Source organism: Melospiza melodia, chromosome 2 (assembly GCF_035770615.1).
Source record: "Melospiza melodia melodia isolate bMelMel2 chromosome 2, bMelMel2.pri, whole genome shotgun sequence".
Lineage (NCBI taxonomy): Eukaryota > Metazoa > Chordata > Aves > Passeriformes > Passerellidae > Melospiza > Melospiza melodia.
In genome coordinates, this window is record NC_086195.1 from 88,638,663 (window position 1) to 88,656,713 (window position 18,051).

The following is an 18,051-nucleotide window of genomic DNA, read 5'->3' on the forward strand; positions in this document are numbered from 1 at the left end:
TTTTGCTGCTTGCTTGTTATTTTCTATATCAGCTGGGTTATAACTGTCTGAGGTCAGGCTGAATTTCAGTTTTATTCTTAAGCTTTGGGCTTCAGGACAAGGAAATGAAATTGTGCTTGAAAAATAACATCACAAAGCTTTCTTGTGGGTTGTTTTCACTCAAATCACCTACATAGTCAGCAACAGCCAAGCTGACTTTAGCCATGATAAAGTTGAAGAGAAGCTGTTGGCTCATATATTAAAACATTTAGGAGGCTAAACCTGTTCCATTTTTTTTGCCGATGTTTATTTGGACACTGTGTTTGCTGTAGTTGTGGTACTGATGATTCCTAGACAGCTCTAAGTTTCAACAGTGTCTACAATGCAATAAGGTAGTGGTGATTCTTGGAAAAGTGATATGCTTAAACCTGAGTTTTAATAAATACATACAATGTAGCCTTTAATTTCATTGGAGGACAGTTCATCACAGGAGGAGCAGAAGTCAGTATATGCATTTAGTGCTTATGCTGAAGGATTTGTAACTCTTCCTATAAAAAGTACTGAACCTGTAAATGAAAACAGTATTAACATTATTTGAGTTTGGGGCCACATTTTCTAGGTGCAGTACAGTTTAAATACATAAGTTAGGCATGGAGCTAGCAGATCATAGAATTGTTCACTGTATGGAAAAACTGGCTGCAATTGCATGTTTGTCATAAAATCAAAACATTTCTGTATTAAAAGTACCTTTCCAAATAATTGGTAGCCCAAACCAGGAACCTGTCAAAATCTGAAGCTTACATTGAGCAAAACACAACCTAAGTTCATTGCTTTGTGTTCATATTTTAGTTACAGAAGAGAATGAAATGACTGTTTCAGATTGACTGGATTTGTTTGGTTATTTGTAACGTTACCTTACCTGTGCTTCAAAGGGACTGTGCTTAAATCTGAAATTCAGATTTAAAAACTCTAAAAATTTTCAACTATTTTGAGCAGAACTGTGCTATTTTAAGTATTGGAAAACATATTTCTCCTATTACTTGAAAATTGATGCAACGAATACTTTTGGTCTACATAAAGATTCATGAAGAACTTTATGGGCATAGAAGTTTTAAGCACTTTTAGACAGGTGGATGAAAAATAGATCTTGTTTATCTCTTCAAGTTTTCCATACCTCAAAAACTTGAATCACTAAGTCTGAGCAAATGAAATGACTGAATGTTTTCACTTTTTGCATTAAAAAGCTTGAATTACAGAAATTGTTTTTAATTTTGAGTTGATTGGAAGGTATGTAGTTTATGCTTCACATAAAAATCTTGTTTTAGAGTCTGATTTCCTTCCTCTTTATATAATTTATATATATATTGTAAACTGACCGTTTTATTCACCAAAGTAAGTTTGTTCTTAATCCTGAAGAGTCTGTGGCTCATGTTTCACAGGTGAGCTTATTAATGCCTTTTTGTTTTAAAATTCTCTATTTGCCAAGTAAAATACTTTTATTCATTGACTGGCAATGATTGCCAAAGCATATTTAAAACAAAATTCCAACCAAGGCAGTAATTTTCTCTTTGTGTGCTTGCACTGTGGTCAAAATTAATGATATGGGTTTTTAAAACAAAATGTTACACAGATATTCACTGACTAAGAGAACAGTGTGTGTTGCTTGGAAGCAGATAAGGGAGATTATTTCTGTCTTTGTGCTAGGCCCCAATGTGTTACTGAACCCTATAAATATCTGTATGTTCCTTGAAGGTCTAAATGACTGTGACCCCAGGTATGAGAGAAATGTGGTGGTTTGAATGATCTGTAGGAAAATACTTCAGGTGCAAAATTACTGCATTATTTAGAATGGTAAGAGTTGTTGGATATTGGCCTGATGCTTCAGAGTGGCAAATACCTGCTAAATGGTGAATAATGGAGTTCTTTATTATTGGCAACAAGCTAAAGGGTGTTTTATTTTGGCTGACATTCTGGAGTAACTTAATGTGATTGGATGTCTGAAATGAGACTTACAATCCACTACTGAAGTTAAAGGAGCACTGTGATACTTCACTCTAAGATGTGCTCTGCAGTTCTCTTTGGGTTTTTGGGTGGTTTTTGTTTGGGTGCTAGGGGAGGTCATTTGCAAGAAAAGAGTTAACAGTTGCAAAGACATTTTTTGGCAGAAGTCTGTTTGCTATCAGTATAAGTTTCCTTTATAGGGAAAGGTTTTTATTTTAACTATTTCAGATGTTAATCCAGCTGGTCCAGCCCGTTTGTAACTTGAATTGCTCTGTAGAGATCAGTTTCTGATGCTGGAATGTTCAGCATCTGTGAGATCTCTCTAGTGCCTATAATTTTGATGGAAATTTTTTCAGCACATACTGCCTGTCCAAAGAAGAGGCTAATCTGGCTTCCTAGACTTCTATTACTGTTATACATTCTTTTTAAGGAAATGAAAATCTGTGCTTTAAAACCCCAATCCCACTGTTTCTGTGGTTATTTGAAGTTTCCTGGACTGAGGAATGGCATGCTATTTGTATTGATTTCAGTGCTACCTGTGTAGCTGGGATTCTGCTCCTGAAAGGCAGAGCATGCCTACCTGTATTAGCTTGTCTCAGGAAGAATGTGAAAGGTCGGTCTGCTTTGAAAATAGGTGTTCGGGATCTTTTCAGTAAGACCATTGCTGTAATGCAACAAAGAAAACATCAGTAAAATGTATATTTTTTTCTTTCCATTTTCCATACAGTGCCCTCAAGCACTGGCTAGTACCTTGACTTTTGAGTTGCTCCTCTGCTTTAAGACTAAAACAACAATTTTATCTAAGTGAGATCAGTCTGGCAAAATTAACATGTGAGGAGTTGTGAGACTACATGCAGGTGATTCGTGCGTATTTCAATGCTGAATGGTGCTGTGCCTGGCATTGGATCTCAGGGGTAATTTGTGTTGTCATCACATTCCTAACTCTGCTGAGATCATACCTATTCCCTTACCTGTTAGCCAGTTCCTAGCTATGCTGTTCTGGTGAAAAAGATAAGCAAGGCACAAATGTGGTTCCTTATCCAATTGGGAGGCAAGCAGCAGAGAAATACCTACATCATCCTGGAATTTATCTTGTCAGAACTCTCAACAAAATCTATCCTCAACTCAGTTTATGACTGTCTTTCCTCTCTGTTGCGGGTTAATTATTCAATTAAATAAAGAGTTTTTAAGACTTATGATGGCTCAGCTATTATTAAAATACGTATTGTTTAAATAAATTCTTCCTTTTAGCTATATACTATTAAGAATACCTTGTCAAAAACTCCACCAGTAAACCCACCAGATCTAGATTATTTTTGAACAGTTAAAACAGTGGAACTAGTTTGAAAATTCATTTAAGACACAATAAAACTAGTTTAAGAAGGCACTATTTTGGTGCTTGGAAAAAAAAAAAAAAGCCTAGCTTCAAGTCATCATGTTACTAGATCCAGAGCTTTTAAAGTAAACAATAAATGTAATTGCAGTTTTTAAAATTTGCTTGTCAGCTTGGTCTGACAGGAGTTACGGGATGCTTTAGCATTGGTTTCAAGGGGATAAAAGTATTTTTCTCTTAGTTTTTCGTGTGTAACTGAAGTCACCTAAAAATATTTCTTTTGTATGGGCCTTACCACAAAGTTATTAAAAATATTACTGCTCCGATAGAGGTTAAAACTGTTACAAAACTTAAAACTGTACGGCTCTGCAGAAAGGTTAACTTAGTTAAGCCAGATGCGCTCTGCACACCCCCATATGTACACGTGTGTCTTATTCAGGGCTGTTTATAGAGGAATACTGAATACATCAATTCAGGTGCCCAGGTTTCTTTTCGGCATTGCAGCTGTGGGATGTTGGAGCGAGGCGATGTGCAACAGTTTGGGCACCACAGAGATGCACTGCCATGCTCTCTACATGCCTCTTGAATTCCTCCCTGGGAGCAAGGAGAAGTGATGGAGTGCCCTGGTCCCCAGTCAAGGACCCACCAGCACTTGTGGTGTGGAGCACATTTCTCCTTGGTACAGCCCAGGGAAGCAGGAAGGTGAGATGTGGTTAATGGTGAATGAGTCGTGTACTGACTGGGTAGTCCATGGCTGAGATTTTGCTCTGAGTCTCCCACTCACCCAGTGCCATCTGCTCATATGGAAGTGGTCTGTTAGCAGGAGCTACTGCATGTGAAGGTCACACTTCAAAGTATATAAGAATCAAGCTTGTCTGCATAAAACTTGTCCATCATTACCATTAATGCTATCTAAGAAATCATCCTCAAATCCTATAGCAGTTCAGGGGCTGTAGACAAAATATTACTACCCTTTTTTCATTTTTGTTCTTATGATCTGAACAAGTAGATATTTAACCAGCAGAAAAATAAGTGGTATATTTTCTCAAACTCAATTTTCCCTGAACTGGCAAAGTTGTTTTTTTCATTTCATCCATTACACCTTAATCGGACATCAAAAATTAAGGTTTCTTGTGAGCAATTGCAAAGGTAAAATGGAAATGTGTTAAATACAAAAGTTTGTTAGGCATACATGTGAATTCTACCATGCTTGTTTGTTTTGTTTGAAATAAAAGACTAGTAGTTGGTTTTATAGTGGTAAGCTCCAGAAGTGAGAAGTTTGTCTAAGTATTTGATTTACCTGTAGATCCTGATGCCTTTGTACCATCTTCTGTTACTTCAATCTCTGCTTTATGGATAGCTTCTGAAATATAAAGACTATCTTGCTCTGCAAAACCCCCAAAATTAAGACGTTATTTTCTGCATTTCATTACAAACATATTTAAAAAAATAATTAGAATGCTTTTACCTTTTTTTGTGCAGAATCTAAGGATCACATAACTTAAGTATTTCAGCCTTTGACTCTTCTCCCACTATATGGTTAGAGTGGATTGAATGCTGAATGGGAGTTACTAGTTTGAGAGGTCACCACTTTGTGGTGGAAGGCAAGGTTACATAGTGAAAATAGAAACTTTAACAGAGTGAGGGCAATGAAAGAACTGAAGAACACTTAGAAAGGAAAATGTAGAAAAAATGTTCCTCAGGAAGAACAATGGAAGTGACACAAAATGAATCTTGGAAAAGAATTAATTTCAGAAAGACACTGAAGAGAGTGTTACAAGTCTGCTTTTCTCCAACTGCCTGTACAAGGCAGAAAGCAGGAAAGGTAGAGAAGTTTCTTTTTTTTCTTGTCTGAATTCAAGGATCAAGTCCAACATGTAGGTCAAATCAAAGAAATGCTAAAAGAGAATTTTATCTATTTCTGTCTTAATTTTGTCTAGTCAGAAAAACTGGGAGGGAATCAAGCAGGACAAAACTAAGGAGAGGAAGAATTTTAAAAAGTAGATAAATCTTACACATTGTTCAGGGGGAAAAACAAGCTTTCAAGTCTAAAAAAGCTATTTCAGGTTTGAAATGAAGTAACACATGTACTTGCTAAATGTGATCTGAGAGTAAATATTTTTAAGCTTATCCTTCTCCTTCATACAGAAGAGGAAATGAAAACTTACCTATGAAAATTTACCTATTTGCCCCCCCAACTATCTATTGGTTAAGTAAATGATATATTTTCCTTGTGAACTCTGCCTTACATAACTCTTAGACCACATAGAACCCTACTGCTACAACATGGTGGTCTAAGGCTAGAACTAAAAAGGGTCTCAACATATCCTTTGTTCCATAACCCTGCCAGGGCAGGATCACATACTTTTCTACAAGCCTTATCCTGTATGCCAAAAGCCAAAGGGAAGCTGGTAAATTATATTGTTTATGGAATTAATTTCCCCAAAGTATTTATCTTATTTAAATAGATATTAACTTTATAAAATACATCCTTGTGTAATTTATCAGTATATTAACATTTGTTTGCAGTAAGCAAAGCAGCAGTGAGCAGTAACCAATTATTTTAATGTTCATCTCTGTGCAGGCTGAGATCTATATTGCAATGGAACATTGCTATGTTCACTTTTAAGAGCAGCATTAAAAACTCCATGAGTAATGTGCCTTCTGAGGTTCATCCCAGGAAAGCAACTTTTCTGTAAAAGCAGGTTTGTCTGAATTGGAGCAATTTCATTTATTCACTCACATGCACAAGAATGTGAGCTGCTTGCTGGGCAGCTACACTCCCAAGTCTTTACTGTGAGCAGAAATGACTTAAGTTGAAATATTTTGTTGCTGGAAGGAGTCAAAAAGAATAAATAATGTGGATTCTTTATTTTTCTTTTAATATTAAATGGGGACAAATTTTCCAAGGAGCAGAGGAATTTAGCCATTACAACAGTATTTTAGCAGAGGGAAAGTATAACTTTGTATACTGATTACTGGATTAGCAAGACAATATAGCCTGGGCATAAACCAGTATTGTTTGCAGTGTCAGGAGTTGGAATATCCATTTGTTGGACCAGCATCCCACTCACTGTTAAATAACTATTTGAAAACACAAACAGGAATGTAAGTTTTACTAAAGCATCCTAAATTTTTGAATAAATAGCCATTTTCCCAGGCCTACACTGTCTTGACAGTTTTAATCTTATAGACAAGAAAAAAGTAAGTTCAAGACCAAAACCAGACCTTTCCTTTTCAGGTTCCTCTTTCCTAGAAAACAGCTCAAAATACAATTGCAGTTAAGTGTGAATTGTGCTTTAGAGTTTCACAGATAAAGAAGTACAATCAATTCAGAAGAGCCAGGCAGGTCTAACAAATCATTCAAATGTAAGAATCTGCAACTATTGGGTCAAGGGTCATTTTGTATTCAGTCAAGCCTCTTACCTGAAATGCCTTTAAAATTAGCAGTGATGGGATCAAATGCATCTCTAATTCCCAAGGCAGAAAGAATTGTCTTTAGGTCAAAAAGGCTTTGAATACTGAACCTGAAATTAATATGATAGACTTTATTTAAATGCAAGATTTGTAGAGTTTTGTAGAATTAAATGCCATTAACAGATACAATTTATTTCAAGCCTTTGCATTTCATCCATGTCTTCCTGTATAAGCCCAGTGCATTGTCTGATGGTGTATTTGCAGAAAAGTAGCTCACTTTCACCTGAAGCCATTAACAGAAGGAATCCCTCTGTTGCAATCAGATTGCTACTAAATCTTCTTGACATGTGAATTCTGCATTTTCACGAAGTGTTCTCTTTCTAATATTATTTTTGGCTATAGCAAATGGCCCTTGGAAATATTTCCCAAAAATTAGCTTGAAGAAAACAAATATAAATGTCCACACTGCTTTTCAGTGTTCTGTTACTGTGATGAATATGTTGTAGGGGACGTGTGTAATGAAGCCCTTCCATACTAATCCATACAATGGATACAGCCACATAAAGCCTTTTGTGCCTAATTCCTCCTGCTATGCAATTTTACTGGAGTAGCTGATAGAAAATACCTCCAGCATAGGTGTTTGCTAAAACAACAACTGACTAAAGTGGAAAAATGCATGAGTGAAACCTGCTTTGCGCATGGAAAGATGGTTATGGCTGCTGGAGGGAGGCCAAGCTCTTTGTCCCATGCTTTTTTAGTACTCCGGCAAGTTTAAGAAAGACAAAATAGTGTGTCTTTAGGAGGTTATGTGTTTGTTCTTCCGTAAACAAAGAGAAAAATGAGTGTGGGAAAGGTCTAGCAACATTTCTCTCGTTTAGATCCTTAAAGGATTTATACCCCAAATTGTAAGTAAAAGCTGTAGGATCAACTGAAATACTTAGGGTTTTTTTAAACAGAGTGTAACCAGAAAGTCTTGTCATTCCTGGCTCACCTCTTTTGTGGTTTAAGAAAGGGTTAGAGCATCTCTGATCATGTGATGAATAATGAAACCAAAAGCATGTAATTTGATTTTGCTCACACACTGCTTGTGTCAGCACTGGTCACATGGAATTCTGACAGCTAAAGTAGTGAATCCGTTGTGCTAACGTTGCTTACCTAGGCAGAAAAATGTCCATCTTTGTTCTCTTCAAGCTGTTGGCCCAGAGGGTTATGGTTTTGGTAGAAAGGTGAGACTCAATCTGGGACAAAGGTGTTCTTTTGTGGCTGGGAAGCACTAGGAACATGCTGAGTTTCTCTCCCAGGTAGGGTAACTCGACCACGCTGAAAGCTTCCAGAGCTGCAGTCTGGAACTGGCCTGTGGGTGGGCAAAGAGAGATTTTATTTCATCATTCAAGTGGGAAGAAAACCCCAAACCCACAACCCATGCTGGGGTCAGCAGGCAGTTCAGAGCAGCTGTGGTGGGATGTAGTGAGTGGTTTCCAGCTCTTAGGCTGCTGTGAACTCACCCTGAGTGTGCCAGAGACACAGATACCTTGGCAGAGCAGTGCCAGTGCCACTGATAGCCCCTGAAGAAACACCTCAACAGAGCATGGGTATTTTATTACTGTTCCATATAACAGCTGTCCTGCTTGCTCAGTTTGGGGATAAAAAACCCAGAACTACCAAGGCAATGACAGCAACTATGATGACTCTTCCCATAATGTATATTCTTTGAATGAACTTACAATTTTATCGTATTTTTCACTAAAATTTTACTGCAACAGATAGGAATTATGAAAATAAAATGCAGTGTCTAGTTGATTAATTGAAACCTACTTTGGCTCATGTTTTCATCTTTACTACCTTTAAAAATCTATTTTAATCTTATTTCAATAAAAAGATAGTTCTATTAAACAAGAGTTAGTATATGCTTATTTAAGCATTAACTATTTTTATTTAAGCACCAAATTTATAATTTTTTAAAATCTAGGCACAGAGATTTGTAACAGTCAGATGAAGGTCATAAAAAGTAGTCTCAAAATTAAAAGAGAGAGAAAAAGCTGGAGAGCTTCCAAACTTGCAATTAATTTTACAGCGATTTGTAACAGCCATTTAAAAGTACCATTTTCATCCCATATTCCAAAAAAGCAATGAATCCAGGCATTTCTAATGGATTCTGTTATACAATAGAACAGATTTGGCTGTCACAATTTTGCTTCCTTATGTTTTCATCTAAGAATCCAGTAAGTAGCATTTCAGGAACACTCAGCAATAGTTAGTGGGCCAGGAGTTAAGTACAACTTAAGTACAAGGCACAAGTGAAAGTCCTACTGCCTTTACTGCAGGCCATCCAAAATATTGAATCTACACCTCCTTCACCCAGCTGTAGCTGTTGTATCTTCTAGAGGAGATGCTCACACTGTTTGAGGCAGTGGTTGTAAATAACTGTGCATGGGTATGTGTAGCTCATGTTCATATTACCTAAATATTTGTCAACAAATACATAGCTATAGGATGTCTCAAATATTTTGTGTACTGTGTTTGTTAGGTTTGCAGATATGGACTAGAAAGGATTCATTAAGTGTTGATTGTTCTGCTAGATTAAATTTTAGGCTCTTAGCCCTCCTGCCTTGCAATCTGGAGAGAGAATTGCTCTGTTAAAACCAACTCCCAGCATGTGGATAATTTGCTGGGAAAAGATGTTCTGGTTTTTAATGGGCAGGCACGGAAGTTTATATTTGCAGTGCATTGGACATGAGTGATATAATTTGTTGGCATGCTGGTATTTTGAAGTCAGCACATTCTGCACAAAGGTTATACAGTCCTTATTTATTAATTAGAAAGAAAATCAAAGACTTGAGATTATTGAGTCAGAACACTTAGTGTTTGTTGCTTGAAGTAATTTTGAGCATCCCATAAGGATTACACATATGCTAAATTAGAATTCAAATGTTGTTAACAAATTGCTTGGAAAAATGAATATGTAAAATGGTTGTGGTGTTTAAGAAGTGTGTGAGAACAGTAATGTTGACATTTTCTTAGAGCAATCTTACTTGTCCCCAGGCTGGTTTGTTCTGTTTGGCAATGTTAAAAGGATAAGCAATGTTGTAAATGCTGCAATTGATAACAGGCCACAGCTTATCTTTCTCACTCTGTGTTTCAGATCCTGGAGGGACACAGCTGCTATCATTTAATAATGAAGGACAGTCATCTCAGTCCTCTCTTTAGTTGTACTGAGCCAGTCTTTTGCATTAATTTTAAACTGATTTGTTAGAAATGTTTCTGGATTTTTTAGTGACAATGATTGAATCGGCCCAATCAAATCTGACAACCAGCAAATTTTAAATGATCCCTTCTATTTCAGCTTTGCTCAAAAGTCTCTCCAGCTGCAAAGAGCTCACACATTTCAGCCTGGATGAAAGGTAATACAAATATTTTGTCTTTCCTTTTCTGTGCAAAAATGTAGTGCTCTAGCTACCTACTTAAGGATGATAGGATGGAGTACCTTGTGTTTTGGCAAGTGGTCAAAAGTGCACGACAAATTATTTCACATCAACTTTGCAAGGACTCTGGAGCAAATATATGGTCAGAGAATGCAGCTCAGCTGTGGAACTCCTGGTAATTGGCTTTACCTGAGATCTCTGCTTGTACAAGCAACAGCAGCATCCTGCCTTCTGTCATTTAATAATCTGAGGCCTTAATGACCCCCCCAGAATATGAGAAGAACTTGGATGTGGAATTGCAAATGAGTCAGCAAAGATTTTTAATAGCCTGATGATTGTTTTTTCCCATGACTAGGGAGCAGGAGTACATTTGTAAGAAAAAGAAGGCAATCTCAGAAACTTTAGGTCTGTCTTTGAGAAGTTTTAAGACACTCTGGAGAAAAGAATAATCAGGTCACAGAGAGAAATAGAAAGTGAAATAAATTGCAATATTATGTAGACTGGCAAACAAAGTTATAAGCTTTTTTGACTTGTTAACTAATTTGATAAAAAAGCATAGATTCAGTCATCTAATTTTAGGTAAAACATGAAATATTGTTTCACTGTGCCACTATTTACAGGTAGAAATGGTGGCACTTAGAACCAGAAAGGCAAGGCAGCAAGCAGCAACTTGAAGGGGAAACTGCAATGAGCAAAGGTACAAGAGGTTGAAAAGGGTCACTAGTAGCTTTCCAGAGTATTGTCAATGCTCAGGACTTCTATCAAAGATAAACAGTGAGATTGCCATGAAGACTGGCGTGATGGAAACAAAATGGTGGGTCAAAAACACGCAAAGAATTTATATATCTCTTGAGATTTCTCTCCTCCTGATTTACCTAGGAAAAAATGCCAAAAGGAAAAAGGCCCTGGTGGGGCCAACCTTGGGTAACCACCCTGAGCCGGTTCTGCAATGCACTACATGAGGTATTTTTATCAAGACATAGAAACTGTAAAAGCATTTTATCAAGCATGTGTATCCCCTCATTGAGAGTTTTGTGTATATTTCTGGTCATTTTCAAGAAAGATTAATTTAAATTGGAAAAGTTCAAAAATAGAACTAGTAGAGAATTTGAGCATTTCGTTTTTGAATAGTTTAGAAGAGCCTGGCATCTTCCTCTTAGCTATTAGGAAATTGAGAGAAAACTTGGTGACTTGCAATTACATTTGGGAGTAAATATCAAAGCTGAGGAGAAGCTATTTAACTTAAAGGATAAATCAGTCAGGATGTTAAGAGATATAAATCTGTCTTCAAAAAAAATTAGATTTGGAATTTGGACAGTTTTTATCTAAGTGCAGTTCTGAAATTTAGAGTAGGAGGGAAAAGAGCTTTTTATATTTTGAAAGAGATTGTGTAGCTAACTGGCATAATTCCTGGTGGCAGAAAATTAAGCCTGCAGCATGAGTCCTTCTGTCAGCAACCCACATACATCAAATCTTTGAAAGTAGCCCACACTGTATTCATATATTATACAAATAAAAGTTTGACCTATATTTATACTGTTTTAAGCTCATGCTGAGATCATCCACTGATTTGGTATACATGACATAAGAATTTATTTTATTTTTCTAGAATTTGTCCCTCAAGATCTGCAGTTTTTCCCTAAAGACTTGGAGACAGGCTGTGACCACATCTGCAGGTCTGCAGTGCTGGTGCCCCTGCTTATGCTCTGCTCCCTCTGGTGCTCACACATTCAAGGGGCAGTGATTTGGCTGAGGGGCCAGGAAATTTCTTACCCTGCAAATCAAATTGGTAGGGGCTTGATATAATTTTAGTCTTAATTGCCCCTCTGTCATGGGGTCAGATGTGATTCCTACTGTAGCCCCTTCCTAGCCAGCTTTATTTAACCAGCTCCATGCTATTGTAAAGGACTTTGTGTACTGCAGTGTGTCAGTCAGTCATGTCATTCATCAGTCAGTCATCCCTCAGTCTCTCTCTCTTTCTTTCTTTCTTTCTTTCTTTCTTTCTTTCTCTCTTTCTCTCTTTCTCTCTTTCTCTCTTTCTCTCTTTCTCTCTTTCTCTCTTTCTCTCTTTCTCTCTTTCTTTCTCTCTTTCTGTCTCTCTTTCTTTCTGTCTTTTTCTTTCTGTCTCTTTCTTTCTGTCTCTCGCTCTTTCTTTCTCTCTCTTTCTTTCTCTCTCTCTCTCTCTCTCTTTCTCTCTCTTTCTCCTGGGACAATGCATTGGTGCCTTTTGACTGTTTCCTACAGCTGACAAGTTTGTTATGGAGTAGTGGGAGGTGTTGGTCTATGAGGGATGGGACAGTAGACATTTTAGGAACCATTTTGAACCCAGGATCTGTTTTATTATTGCCTGGAATTATGAGGAGTCAATTTGGTCACCTGGGTGGTCTTTTAATTTGATGGGACCTCTTCTGAGACACTCTCCAAGCTGGGAAAGCAATACATCTTAGTGTGGTATCTGTGGAAATGAAATAAATCTGTTCCATATTGCACAGTAGATCAAATCTGGATCAAGGACAGTTACCATAGTTAACTTCAGCTGTGTGGTGCATGGTAGGCACTTTCAGGGTCGAGCCCTCTGGCGTTGTAAAAGGCAACATCTGGGAATCCATGAAGGAAAACTTCTTTTGCCACATGCTTCTGAAGTACAGGGTGCTCACCAGGGTGACCTGGCTGAGCGTGGATCCAGCGCTCCCCGGTGCCATCCCACGCATATCCCCATCTGCATGGAGAAGAGACAAGGGAGGGGAACACATGCAGTCCTACGTGCCCAGGTCTGTGTGACTAAATAAAGCAAGCTGAGACCACTCTCACTCTCCATCCCTAGGGCCTAGAGGCACAACTCACAAGGCACTGCCCACCCTCTGCCTTCCCCTCCCCAGTTACACATGCGCCTCCCTGGGGCTGCCTGTTGGTCCATGCTCTCCCCAGAGTTGAGATTGAGCTGGCCAGTGCTTTTATTCCCCACTGAGATTTTTTAAACTCAGAATCTGACTGCTGAGCTTATGCCCCTGTAGCAACTTGAAAGCATTCAGTGCCATGAATACGGTCCAAGGGGAATTTGGCTGTTCCTAATTGAAACTGAGAACACTGCAAATGATTGCCTTTTTAAAAATTAAGGGAACAAGAAAAAGTGGTTAGCAGCTTGACCCTGCTTATGGATTCAGACCTATTCCAGCTCTTTCTTCACATTACAGATGAGTGTTAGCACAAGAATTAGGTTTCCTGCCTTTCAGCCTTGCTTTGGGCAACATGGAGCGTGGCAAAAATCTTTATGCTTGGTTAAAATCTACTTCTCCCATTACTCTTATTTTACATTTCATTGGTGTGCAACCATTTCTGTGGGTCCCTATGGTACCTGCAAGGTCAGTGGTGATCCACTCCTGTGTGTGGGTGGCGTTGGGGTCGGTGAGGTTGGTTTGGAGCAGGCTGCTGTTGGCCCAGCGTGCAGCACGCTCAGCAAAGTCGGGCGAGAGCTGCACGCCTGCATCCACAAGGAGGGAACATCCCAACTGGACCACTGTGCCTTGGCTGGAGTCAGTCTCTGCCTCATCCACCGTGTGCATGAAATCCTGCACGCTTTGATCTGCCAGGCAAGAGAGAAACTGTAATTGTGCTGAGGCTAAGGACAGCAGGGATTGCCCCAGAGCTCTGCAGCTCTCAGCTCCAGTGCTGACACCGGTGTCCTCTGACTCTTAAACCCCTATAACAACTGGAGCACTCTTGACTTTGTGGAGCACTCCTGTCAAGCACTGCTGCCACGGGCAGTGATGCACTGGGCGTTGGAAAGCTCTCTTCACGTGTCTGTAGAAATCACCCCAGTGTGGAAGTGCCAAGTGGCGGATCTCATGCCAGGCTCACAGTTGTATGCAGACACAGTTCATAAGGTAGTTATTCTTTCTTGGTCACTCTCTGAGCTCCCACCAGTGATAACTAGTGCCTCTGGCCATGACTGGCTGAGCTGCCAATGCCACAACTCTGCTATCTCCTTCTCCTGACCTTATCCACCTATCCCAGGAAAAGCATTTCCCTGATGGCCCTTCTGCCACCCTTGGCGCTTAGATGTTGTTTGATTTCTTGAAGGATGGTGTCCCAAACTGCCCCAGTATTGCTGATGAGCCCTGGCTAAACTGAGCTGATAAGTTGCTTCATGTGTTATAAGTGACTCCTTTATTTATACAGCCCACAACAGTGGGCTTTTTTCTTTTTTAAAGAAAACATAGTCTGAGTTGTAAAGTTCTTGTGTGTCTTGCATTAGTATAGGAGCACTTGGTGAGCTCTCTGAAAGATGTGAGAAGTCAAAGATGGTAAATTAGAGGCAGAGATGAGTGTGAGGAGTGGTATCCCAAGCTTGTGACTTCACCACGGTGCTTAGCTAACCAAAGTCGCGAATTCTAGCTTGGACAACAGCTCAAAATTGCTTTAATTAAACAGCAAGGAGAAATAATTTTAAAGCATGTCATTTTGTCTGTGCTATCTAGAGATACATCCCATTATACATTGTTTTTGTTAGTACTAGAATAAAGGTGAACAAATTTTCCAAACATTGAGAGAAGTTTACAAGTGCATCTAGGAGCAGATTCTCTGTGAGCAGTGAATGAACCATTGATGTTTTCATTGTTTTCAGCCTGCGAAGGTTTTAACCATATCCTTCATAATTAGTTAGGGCAGACCAACATAAACATTAATGCAAACATCTACTGGAAGAATGGAATTTTCTCATATATGCATGCATTCACACTTTGTGTTTATTCATTTTATAGAAAATTTCATCTAAGCATTTAATTTATTTATTTGATTTAGACCATTTGAGGAAGTGGTTTCCTTCCCTGTTACTGGAAATACACTGTATACCAATAACAATAGATCCCATCCTACTTTATTTTCACATTCATGCATTAATATTGCTGAAAGCCAAAGCTCATGCGGTTTATGCCACAGACAGCTCAAATGGAGATAAAATGTCTGCTTGCCATGATGTGCCACATGAGAAGAAGAGAGCATAAAAGAGCTAGCAGGTCATTAACAGCCCCTGCACTTCTCTGTTAAATTTTCTGTGAAGATCTGTGCTTGAATTTCACTTTGAAATGTTATTCTGTAAGGTCCTTTCATAATAACTGATCCCGTAATGACCAGAAGTGTCAAGCAAGGTATAATCCTTGTATGCATTAATGTTGTTTAGGAATTGAATTTACAAAAATAGGAGTCAGTAGGCAAGACTTTGTTATAACAGCTGCTCATAATTTAGATGCACTGTCCCTGTGTCAGTACATGCAGCTGTATCTGTATGGATCAGCCAGAGTTAGCTGTCACTGCTGTGCTGGGGTGGAATATCAATGCTGCTCAGAATGGTGCTGGTGACTGAGGCAGGTTACTGAGGCACAGGACAATGAAATTGCTGTGGGTTTTAGTTTTCATGCCCTGAAGGTAAATTTTATGCTGAGAAATAGCAGTGTTATCTCTATACATAAGTATTGTATGTAAGCTGCAAATTTTGAAGATGAGGCAGTCATCTGCTTTTCATAAACATTCTGCCCATAATGTAAAATAGTTTTTGACATGTGATTCGAGATGGTAGGATAATCCAGAGCTAAAATGAAAACAGCATCCTTAAATTCAGCTGACTTAATGCTGGATTTAAAGACATCTGTCTTTCCCATATCCCTTCCAAATTCCCAGTGAGTTTTATATTTTAGCCTGCTTTCAGGGAAAGATGCAATTGCACCATCCATCTGTCAACGTATATCTCAGTCTGCCAGTCTCCTTCTGATAACTTTTCATCTTTTTGGCCAATTGTAATAGAATTAGAAAAGTCTTAAATTTAATTCAGCTTCTATAGGTTTCAAGAAATTTTTTTTAGTGGGATAGGAGAGAAAACCACTGTTCTCTGCCTGGCCGTTCTTTGCAGAGCTCACAAAGGAGACCAGGACAGAGTGGACACAATGGACCTCTGGCAGACCTGGAGTAATTCTGCTGCTCAGGGAAGTAGCTGTTCTAGATGTAGCTGTATTTTGTGTCATAAGAGAGTAAGTACTGATTCAGAAAAAAGAGGAATAATAACCTGTTTGTCAACTACTCCCTTGAGTTTCCTTTGTCCATCTGATACCTGGCTGTCAAAGACAGAGAAAACTACATCTTGCAGTGAGAGAGAAAGCAGAAGTTTAATATGATGTGTGCAATTCCTGTCACCTCTGTAAAGCTGTAACTTTATTACAAAAAGTAAGACAATAAGGATTTTTTTAAAAGTACATTACCATGAATGCTGTATCCTAGGACATCTTGCAGCTCTGTAAAGGTATTTCCTTGAGCTCCAAACTGCAGCAGCTCCAAAGAAGCAGCCACACTTGCTGGAGAGACAACCAGATTGGTCCTGTTCTCTGCTTCAGACACCTGCCGGTAGAGGCTGATGGCAAATTCAGTCTTCAGCTCTCTCAGCTCATCATAGGAGATGCAGTTCCCCTTGGCTGTGCAGCAAGCAGACAGGATGAATGCAGAGAATAAAATGGGCAACATGAAGATGAGCTGGGAGCAGTCTCCACCAGCTAATACCTGCAATTAATGACATGGATATATTTAGAAAAGCAATAGGCTGAGCTGGCAGAGGAGCTTTCCATCAGTGTTGAGATGTCACTTGCAATAGTAATGATAACTGTTAAAATACTTGTCCAGGTCTACTCAGTAGCTACTGACATTAAAAAAATAAAAAAGAAAAAGAAAAGAAAATACATACGTATGGATGTGCTGATGACTCTGTTGACTAACAAGAACTGAATTTTCCAGAATGCTGTAGCATGTAATATGGTATTCCATTACAGAGCCTGGAGACACACAGTCTCTTGGTTAAAAATTAGCTACCTGCACGCATGATGGGACACCTCAGTGCAATCTCCATGCTGCTGAGCTCCTTCCTGTCCCCAGCAGAAGGGGGTCATACCCAGCACTCCCAGAAGGAAGGCCATCCCTTGTGAAGTGCAGAAATCTAATTGCAGCCTCCAGGCTGGGCTTTGGATCCAAGTTTGCAAAAGGGTGGCTTCAAATTTCCCCCCCAGATATTCCTTCTGTGAAATTTATGCCAGTGAAAGAGAAGGTGATATTTGCAAAAGGCTCCAGTGCTTGCAGCACAAAATCATCACATCAGATTTTTATGGGAAATCAAGCACTGGTCAACGTTCTATTAAGAGACACTTAGATTCATATTTGAAGCAATAATGTTAAAATGAGAGAATAGCTTTCCTTACAGAATTCCACATTTGAAGATTGTATGCAAGTATATTTTAAAAATTACTGCACCTTCTTTCACCTCAGGATTTCCTACAAATCTTTCTCCATGCCCTTTGCTCTAGAGAGCACCTCTAATGCTTTGTATTTACTCACAGTTAGCTCGGTTAAATTGTCTTGCCTTTCTGTGTGCTTCTGGGTGTCTGAATGGAAGCTGCCTATGAAGGTCTTGTCTCCTTCTTTAATAGGTAGTGGAGCAAGGACTAAGTCATGAGACTGCATTTAAAGGGATAGTCAGTGATCAGAGTCTCTGTCGGCGATGTCTGTACCACTCTGTCCAAATTCCTGTAGGCTACAAGCTCTATGGAGAGCCAGGCAAAGCAGCATGCCACTGACCAGCAAATCCAAGGCAAGGAACAAAAAGGTACACATGGACAGAGAGTCAGCAACTTCCTTGCAAGCCCTGCTCGAGCCTCATGAGGCTTGTGACCTGCTGGTACCGAGCAAGGCATCTCCTATCTCTCTTCCCACCCCCCTCCTCCTTTTATATGAATTCCATTGATTCCTCTGCCGCAAAGGGGAAGAGAAAGGGCTCTCTGTGTACCAGGCACACAGCTAATTTTTTTACCCCCACTTTGAAACCTTATTCAGAAATCCCGTGCAATTAAAATGTCTTTATTTCCC

At 39.1% G+C, this 18,051-nt stretch overlaps 1 protein-coding gene across 1 annotated transcript; it reads right to left on the reverse strand.

The window, feature by feature from the left end:
- Nucleotides 1–527: 527 nt before the first annotated feature.
- On the reverse strand, nt 528–17,775 carry SERPINE3 (serpin family E member 3). The gene is made up of 9 exons (XM_063150330.1): nt 17,524–17,775; nt 16,404–16,698; nt 13,508–13,735; nt 12,674–12,871; nt 7,886–8,084; nt 6,740–6,840; nt 4,614–4,700; nt 2,517–2,644; nt 528–545 (listed from the first exon to the last, which is right to left on the reverse strand). Exons 1-9 carry the CDS (start codon nt 17,647–17,649, stop codon nt 528–530), a joined length of 1,380 nt encoding a protein of 459 aa, XP_063006400.1. The 5' UTR covers nt 17,650–17,775.
- Nucleotides 17,776–18,051: the final 276 nt, after the last annotated feature.

What these genes read in the sequence shown, in the direction of transcription:
- SERPINE3 (XM_063150330.1), bottom strand. Translation starts at nt 17,649, where the DNA reads ATGCAGTCTCATGACTTAGTCCTTGCTCCACTACCTATTAAAGAAGGA. An exon ending in ACAATTTAACCGAGCTAACT is followed by an intron (nt 16,699 to 17,523) that starts GTGAGTAAATAC and finishes CATTAATTGCAG; the next exon opens with GTATTAGCTGGTGGAGACTG. An exon ending in ATGGACATTTTTCTGCCTAG is followed by an intron (nt 6,841 to 7,885) that starts GTAAGCAACGTT and finishes TATTAATTTCAG; the next exon opens with GTTCAGTATTCAAAGCCTTT.